At 36.1% G+C, this 9,374-nt stretch overlaps 2 protein-coding genes across 3 annotated transcripts in view; both read right to left on the reverse strand.

Moving 5' to 3' along the window:
- LOC106335779 (nucleolin 1-like) overlaps positions 1-9,374 on the reverse strand; it is a 25,878-nt gene that overhangs the window by 15,145 nt on the left and 1,359 nt on the right. The gene's annotated exons all lie outside the window — the stretch shown is intronic.
- LOC106335780 (18 kDa seed maturation protein-like) lies at positions 785-2,900 on the reverse strand. Of its 2 annotated transcripts, none has more exons than XM_013774396.1 (3): positions 2,744-2,900; positions 2,544-2,654; positions 785-1,183 (listed from the first exon to the last, which is right to left on the reverse strand). In XM_013774396.1, the coding sequence occupies exons 1-3, from the start codon at positions 2,828-2,830 to the stop codon at positions 902-904; spliced, it is 480 nt and encodes a 159-aa protein (XP_013629850.1). In that variant the 5' UTR covers positions 2,831-2,900; the 3' UTR covers positions 785-901. The 2 variants fall into 2 exon arrangements, 1 of the variants encoding a protein (XP_013629850.1); XR_001268767.1 differs by lacking the exon at positions 785-1,183 and adding an exon at positions 1,553-1,848 and having other exon boundaries at positions 2,386-2,654; positions 2,744-2,883.

Genomic DNA, 9,374 nt, shown 5'->3' on the forward strand with positions numbered 1-9,374 from the left:
AAAAGGTCGAGTGGTGATTGCAGGGTCAGTAAACAATGATTTCGAGCCTTTGAAAAATTAACGAACCGACCGTCAGATGGGATGGGGCCCACAGGCCGAGAGAGCGGGTGTGGGTGGCCCATTAGCCGTGGGCGGGTCGGGGCGTTACAAGTGGTATCAGAGCTGGTTAGCCATCTCAGTTCTGACCTGAGAGGCATCTTGAGACTTGTCGTAGGCCGCAACGAGGACGTTGCGTTCTTTGAGAGGGGGTGAATTGTAACATCCCGAGTTGTGATATGTGAAAAAGCTTAAGAGAATTGATTTGGCTACCTATGTCACCAAAGTTGACTTACCTTTTCCGGAACACATCCTGAAAGAACTCCAGAGTTAAGCGTGCTTGAGCTGGAGTAGTGGAAGGATGAGTGACATATCGGGAAGTGATTCGCGATAGCGTGCGAGTGAGGTCAAAGCATGGAAAAAGGTCGAGTGGTGATTGCAGGGTCAGTAAACAATGATTTCGAACCTTTGAAAAATTAACGGACCGATCGTCAGACGGGATGGGACCCACAGACCGAGAGAGCGGGTGTGGGTGGCCTATTAGCCGTGGACGGGTCGGGGCGTTACAGCATTATGCGAGTAATTATCGGCAAACATCCATTCAATCTTTGCTTCGAGTTTCAAGTTTTGGCATACGAAGATTAACACACCAAATACTGAATATCATATCATATGTTCCAAAAAAAAAGATTAACACACCAATTACTGAAAATTAACATAATTATTATAAGAAAGACACAACGTTAAGTCTGTCACCAGACCAAAAAAAACAAGAAAATAAACCCATATTTATTAGGAGAGAAAACAAAAGGTAGGACCCGAAAAGCAATATGAACACACAAAAGCATATATATGAGAAATCGCCTTATCCAGTGTATCCTCCACTAGTTCCGTACCCAGTGGTGCCACCACCAACGTGGGCGTTATGAGCAGCGGTCCGACCAGTTCCAGTGTTTGTCCCGATAGGTTCTGTCAAGGTCGTTCCCTCAACAATGTGTCCGGTTGCTTGTCCCGTTCCTTGACCAGGCAAAGCTGACATCTTGTGGGTCCCAGTCCCATGTCCGACGTGTCCAGTGGTTGAGTGAGTGGCTGACCCCAAACCTAAACCGGTTCCGGTTCCACCTCCAGCAGCTTCTTTCATGGCAGCGTTCACTACAAGAATAAGTCGTAAACACCGACGGTCATATCCATCTTAAGTTAATCGGTAATGGATAGTTCTGACAACTTCCCGAGGATCAAACTTTAGTCGGAGTTTGGGTCTCGGAAACTCCATTTGTCGGGAACTAATCGGTAAATTCCGACACAATGGCGTGGGAAGTAATCGTCGAAAAGTTGTCGGACCGTTCCGATAAAATTTAGAAATTTATACTCTGATAAACTTCCGACAACTTAATATTTTTAATTTAAAAAAACAAAAAAAAAAGCCAAACTCGAATAATATTAAAATTACAAAATCTTCATTACATATAAAGAAATTAAAATAAAACTTCTATAAACCATAAAACAAAAATAAAAATAAAACTATATTATTACGGATAGTGCCGGTTCAGGATGCGAGTGCGACGGTGCCAGCGTAGAGTGCGACGGTGACGACGTAGAGTGCGACGGTGCTGGCGTAGAGTGCGACTGCGCCGGTGTAGGGTACACGGTTGACGATGTGGTGGGCAATGGTACCTATGTAGGATATGAAGCTGGCCGTGACGGTGGCGGTGGAGTGAGAGGTGACGGCGGTGGAAGGAGTTGCATAGTGGCGGTGCAAGGAGATCAAGCGCGGTGGTTTAAGGAACTTTGGTTTGAAAAGCAATACAAGATCTGTAAGAAACAAAAAAGAAAGGGACGGTTTAAGCAGGAAAGAAGAGAAAATAGTAAGAGAATGAAAAGAATGGTGAAAATCGAAGCAATGAAGAGAAGAAAATGAAAGAGAAATATGATACTGGACGTGTAGATCTGGAGAAGAAGGGACTAGAAGAAGTAAAATATAGATAAAACCCCTTAACAAAAAAATGAAAGTAAAATATAGGCATATTAAATCTCTTAAAATAAACACACTTAGTGGATATGGAAATTGTGGACCACAAAAATTCGGTTTTGTATTATCACTATTATTATATTTTACCAGAGAACGCCGACAACCATTTACCTGGAAATTAAACTGAACAAGATCTTACGATGACAAAAATAATTCACTTTAATACTGTTAACTTTTGCGATGCTACTCCAACCAGATACCGAGAATGTTCACATATCGGTATAACCCGAGAGTCTTCCGATAAAATTACCCAGAAATTACCGAGAAAACGTATTTGTGGGAACTTGTTATTGTTTCTGAGAAAATTCTGACAACCTTACCGAGAATTTGTCGAGAATATATTTTCGTCGGAAAGTTTCTACAAATTTTCGATGAATTTGAAAATTCCACACCATTTTCTCGGTTAGTCGTTGGAGATTTTCCGAGAACTTGGGTTATCGGGCCTTTTCGTCGGAGTCGGTTACTTTTTCTTGTAGTGGTTGTGCTCACGCACTTCTCTCTTCTGCATCTCAGCCTGGTTAATCTTTGCTTCTTTCTTCTGTGTGGCCATCTGTTTCTGAACAGGGTCTCGCGTCGTCATCTTCTCCGCCTTTAAAAAAATCCAATATCACCATATTATTTATCAAAGAAATTATTTTGCTTAAATGATCGATGATTAAACACAACTAATAAACCTACCTTTTCCTCCAAGGTAGCTTTGGTCTTGTCCATGCCAGACTTTGCAGAAGCTGCAATGTTCGAAGCTGTTTCTTTCATCGACAGCATTTTTTTAATCTTTCTTCCTTAGTGAAAATAAAAATGTTACAAGAAGATAGCTTATGATTCTTCGTGTTTTGTTGTTCATGTGAACATGTCTCATAAAAATAGGCACTGCCTTCGCCACGTGGTAACTGTGACTATTATTTAATTACGCTCTTGGCAACACGTCAGCGAAACGTGTCATGAAACAAGAGGTGGTAGGCTTTGTTGCACCTCTTTGTCATACACGTGTAGTTGCGGTAGATCTCGTAACAGTTTGAGTGTTGACGCGTGTTAGGCTTTGGGTAAGAGTGCAAAGAGTCGTTTTTTCTTTTTTTTTTTTTTTTTTTTTTTTTTTTTTTTATAAACAGTAGGTTCAACGGCGACCCGTAATCCGCAAGTGGTTTCCGATTGCCCGAATAATCCGCACTTGGTTTCCGATTGCCAACCGCCTAATCCCCCTGGTCCGGAACCAGCCGGCACTAATACCCATTACTCAAGGACCCGGCACCAACACCGCGATAACTTTAAACTTGGGGAGGACGTAAAATATTCCGTGGCCACATGGGTATTCGAACTCGGGTCCGTATTGGCGATAGTAACTACCTCAAGACCACTAGCCCACCACCTCTTGGTTAAGTGCAAAGAGTCGTTAATCGTTAACGTTATGCGGTTTCGTTTTCCTTTTATAAGTGTTTGACCCGAGTTCTTCGTTTATTAATAGTAACTAGATCTCGACGATGTTCGTTTGATTATATATATATATATATATATATATTATTTTATTTTTATATTAGAGAAATTTTTACCACTTTCTTTGTATCATTATTCATGTTTACCTTCAATAAATATACATGAAATTTTTTAAAAAAGTCTTTTTGAGAGAATTGTCCATAAAAATTTTTAAAAATAATAATTTTATGTTTTCTAATTATACTTTTTCAAATTCAAACTTTTTTATAATTTTTTTGGATTTGTTTTTTGAATTTTGGTTTCAAAATTTCTTTTTGAAAATTAAAAATTATTTTTGAACTATTTTTTAAAAAATTATATTTTTAAAATATGTTTTTATATATTTATTAGAATTCTAAATTTCACATTCCAAAAATTCACTACATCCTTCAACTGTAAACCATAAGTCTAGAATAGTTAACCCTAGGGTTATAAATGTCTTTTAACTTTCATTAAAATAAATGTAAAAGTGGTTAGTGTAAAAATGAAAAGTGATACTATGAATGTGATATTTATGAACTATATTTTTAAATGAATATATGCATATCATTTTCATTTTAAGAATGTTATAGTTTACATGTTTATCATCTTAAAACCAAATTTATAATATCATTTGTAATTGTAACTTTTTGCTATATATTTATTCCTTTAGATTTGTGTTTGAATATTAGATGAATAAAAAAAATTTAATTTAACAAATATGTAAATTATTTTGTATTTAACTCGTTATTGATGCTTACATGTAAATAACCTCTTTCAGATTATAGGTAATAAAAAAAAAAATTATAAATTTTAGTAACATATTTTTATTTTAATGCAATGATTCCATATTCATATACATTAATATTTAAACACTTAGTATTAGTTATTTATAAATATGTAAAATAAACTATTGAATATTAAATAAATAATATTGATATATGTTTTTAGTATGTTAGGTTTGAAAGTATATTATTAAAACATAAGTTTATATTATTTACCACACGCAAACGCAATTTTTACGGTTGGTAGTGGTTGTTGGTGTTTTGCAATAATCACAAAAACATTACAAATTGCTATAAACCTCTAAAATTCAAAAGTTGATTCGAGCTATCGTTTGCGGTTGCTGGATGATAATTTTTTAAAAAAACTTTCTAGATATAAAAATAAAATATTCAATCAAAATTTTAGATTGAAATAATATAAGTATTAAAATATAACTATTTTAATTTATATTATATTATAAAAACTAAAAATATATTTTCTATACCTTTATAAATATAATTTTAATATAAATTATAATAATATGATTTTAAATATTTTATAATTATGTAAAATATAAATATTGTTAATTTATTATTTAACCACTGGTGCATTTGATAGTGAACCAGTCATAAGTATACCGCAAACGCATCAGTTTATAATCGTTCTACCAGTCGTACAAATCTCTTAATAATGTTTATAATCGTAACCATTTGTATCCACAAACGCCTGCAACCGATACAGTCATGTCTGTGATTCAAACATACTATTTGGAATGGACTTGATATAAATATCAGTACACATCTATGTTTTTTGTTTACGTATCTATATGTATATAGAAAATCATGAAAGAATATGTTTTGAACAGATTTGTTTTTTTTTATGGAACAAATTTTTCGTGAACTATAAATTTTAGGTTTCTACTTAATGGAATGAAATCACGTGATACATAGAATATACGTACAAACAATTTTTTAAAAAATAAAAAAAAATCGTAAACGATATTTGCTTAGATTCAAAGGTATTGTTTCGAAAGATATGGAGGATTTATTTCGAAATATATGGCTTATAATTAATTGACTTTTAAATGTAGGAAATAACTTTTTTAGGTAAATGAATATACCCGTAAATTGTGGCCAATAAATTATGATATATATATATATATATTTTATATCCGATTTTAGTATTCACCATCTTCATCTTTTCCAAATGATTTCTCCGTTTAGTTTATAACGTAATAATTTTTTTTAACAAATAGCAGTGTTCATGTCTAACACTAATTACAACTTAAAAGTTTATTCATTGTTATTCTTTCTTCTAAATTTTAAACAATCCATTATTAAAAGAATATATGAATCCAGCAATTTGTGAATTGACGGAATAAATTACTGCACATCAATGGTTAATGAATTGAGGCACATCATGGTGTAAATATGAACAGAAGCGTGCCTACAGTGTATTAAAAAAGAAATTCGTCTTAGGCCCCCGATTAATATAAATTTTTTTAGGGCCCCAAAATTTAAAATAAATTTATAATCTAATGGTTTAGACTTATTTTTTAAAAACTTTTTCTACATAGTAGACTAATATAGCATAAACTTAACCTTTTACAGCGTTAGATTTGTGTATTTGGTGAAAACGATATATCATATTGCAAAATTGTTTTTGTTATAGTTGTAAATAAGTTTATTTTAAAAATTTGCCTTAGGCCCCTGAAATTCTTCACACGGCACTAAATATGAACCAGACAATACATAGAAGAAACATGTCAAATGCTAACAACAACCCAAGAAATTTTTTTTACAACCCAAGAAACTTGTGGATGCTGTAAATATTAAACGATCTTGTTTATGTTCATAGAAGTATGTTTAACGCAGATCAATACAATACTAAAAATTGAATAAGAGCTCCATTCATGCTGTCCACGTCATCACAAATAATCAACCAATCAGAACATTTTATTTTTGGGTATGGGCTTAAATTTTGGTTCAGGTTGAGCTTAAAGTTCGGTTACGTCTAAAATGCACACAAATGGAAACCCTAAATCAGAAAAATCAAAAAAATGGAAGTCGTCTCTCCTATTCCTTCATCGGCGAGTCAGCGACGCCTGAAGTTTTCTAAGTCGTATTTTCAAGCACTAGGTGTTACTGGAGTCGGTTTAGGTATCTCTCCACCGCCGCCAGGGCATTGCCTCTTCCTACTAATTCAGCCCTCTTGAAGCGATCAGTTTGATTATGTGATTGTTGATGAGCAGAAGTAAAGGGGAAACGTTCCGGTGAGACTACTATTACGAGATTGGTACCTTCTAACTCCAACTCTAATCTGGAAATCGTTAAAACCGAGCCTAGTGAGACAGATTCATCGTAGATCTATTTACAGATAAATGATCGATATGAGTTTCCTCTTGAACTGGATCTTCACAGAGATAATAGAAAGTATTTATCCCCTGATGCTGACAAGAGTGTCCGTAATCTATACACACTCCACAGGTATATATTTCAGTTATATCTTAGTTTTTATAACTTCAGTTACAGTAGATTCAAACAGAGATATTCATAAATATGATAGGATGTTTTCTTCAAGTATCAAGTTCTTTTGATTCTCTGCTAGGTTTTCCTTCTCAGGGAGTGTGGTTGCAGCTTAGATTTCCTTATTATATGGTCATTTAAATTTATTTTATGATCGTTAAACACAACATGAATTATGTTGTAGTTATTGTTCGTGTTACCTGCCTGATGTGCTTGCTTGAACTGTTCTCATTTGTGTGCAGTGTCTTAGTTCATTGATGTTAGGAGTTTTCAAGGCTCCTAAGACAAATGTTGTAGTATGAGTGAATGTCGAACCAATTCTAAGGGATTTCAAAGCACTGAGAATGCAAGTACTTACTTAATCTAAGTACAACCGATGATTTAAAAGGTTTTCTAAACTAATGATTAATCTTAATGCAGTTGCAGAATAATAAAATCGATAAATGAAATGACTTTCTTAACTAAAGGAAAAGAGAACTCATGGGCATAGGGATTAGACCTTGGGTGATAAAGTTTCAAACTAAGGATGGCAAACGATCAATCAAACTATCAACCTTAAGCTCATACACAATCCTAAACAAGCTCTATGTCTAGATGAATGTTCATTTGCTAACATATTTCAAACATCAAATGTCTTTGGTTGAATAATATGGAAGCAATCATTACTAACGAGTCTAATGGTTATCTTAGCACCTCTAACAACAAATGTCTTTGGCAAAGTAAGCTAAAAGCTAGAAGAGTTGTCTCAGGCATTTCATCGAACACCTTTTGGGTGGGAAATGCCTATAGGTCAACTTTTGAGAGGTCAACTTTTGAGAAGCCAACACAGAAGATGCGTTACGAATACTTATCCTAGCAAGGATTAAAAATGATCTACACTAAAACATCCTAGCTCTAACATAATCACCCTTAATCTCTCTAACCCATGAATTCAAAGGTGATTACTCACTACTCTTCATGATTCTTCTTAAACCCATATTGGATTTCAGATTAATCAAGTAGAGAAACACAAAAAATAGATATGAAAACAACAGGACTGCAATAACAAAAATGATCAATTGATTCAAGAGACAAACTTTCCTAGAGGTTTTTGGTGGTTTCTTTTGATAAAAGATAATCTGCGTGGTGGCTACAAAAAAAAATTCTTAAAACATAGGTTTAGAAAAGTAAAAACGTGCCTAATGAAATGACCAAAAGGTCCTTAGAAAACATAAGTTCGACAGGTAAATAGACGCGGAGCGACCTCGGCATGTCGCTCCGACAAGTCACTCTGGCCTTCGGGAGCGACCTCAGTGGGTCGCTCTGAGAGGTCGCTCCGGGCTTCGTTTTGTGTCGTCTCGCCATGGAAACGCGAGCGACCTCTCCATGTCGCTCTGGTAAGTCGCTCTGAGAGGGGTGTCTCACGAGAAACGCGAGCGACCTCTCCATGTCGCTCTGGTAAGTCGCTCTGAGAGGGGTGTCTCACGAGAAACGCGAGCGACCTCTCCATGTCGCTCTGGTAAGTCGCTCTGAGAGGGGTGTCTCACGAGAAACGCGAGCGACCTCTCCATGTCGCTCTGGTAAGTCGCTCTGAGAGGGGTGTCTCACGAGAAACGCGAGCGACCTCTCCATGTCGCTCTGGTAAGTCGCTCTGAGAGGGGTGTCTCACGAGAAACGCGAGCGACCTCTCCATGTCGCTCTGGTAAGTCGCTCTGAGAGGGGTGTCTCACGAGAAACGCGAGCGACCTCTCCATGTCGCTCTGGTAAGTCGCTCTGAGAGGGGTGTCTCACGAGAAACGCGAGCGACCTCTCCATGTCGCTCTGGCCAGGTCGCTCGACATGGAGAGGTCGCTCCGGGATGTGTGTCACAGCGACTTCACGGCGTCGCTCCGGTGAGGTCGCTCTGGTGCGCTGCTCGTCCGTTGATCGCTTTAAACACTTCTTTTGAGCTCCAAATGCACCTAAATGCCTCCAAGAACTCCATGTGGTACTCCAACACCTGATAAAGACTCATGTATGCAAAATGCAACCTAAAGGGGGGTCAAAACAAAATTTTAATTGTATTGAAAATTTGATGAATTTAACTTATTGACCCTTGCAAAATATATTTGTTATCAAATTGACCCCTCTAAAATAATGTTCTCCTTACCCAACTGACCATGCATGCATCAACTGATCACTAAATCAGGGTACGCAGCATGCATCTCAATTGACTAGATAGATAGTGTGGACTCGAAATGCATTTTAACAAAAAATATATCTACGATATGCAAGTTTATGGTGACACAGAGAAGAAAATTAAGAATCCAGTGAGTCTCTCCTCAGCCTTTGATCATGGAGGTTTTGCGCAGTATGGACTTAATTGATGTCTTTGTGTCCATCAAAATGTAGGATCAATTAGCTTCACGAATGGCTTGTTTAGACTGAGCCTAGAGTCCTTTTGGAATAAAACATTTACTTTAATCTCAAGTTAACTTTAAGTATATTTACATAAAAGAATTTCAAACGTTGGATTGTTTTCTATAGTCATATATTGTCGAAATTTTAATGTTTTAAAAGAACTGTGAACATGCTTAAGAGATAAAAAAAAA

Source organism: Brassica oleracea, chromosome C3 (genome assembly GCF_000695525.1).
Source record: "Brassica oleracea var. oleracea cultivar TO1000 chromosome C3, BOL, whole genome shotgun sequence".
NCBI classification, from domain to species: domain Eukaryota; kingdom Viridiplantae; phylum Streptophyta; class Magnoliopsida; order Brassicales; family Brassicaceae; genus Brassica; species Brassica oleracea.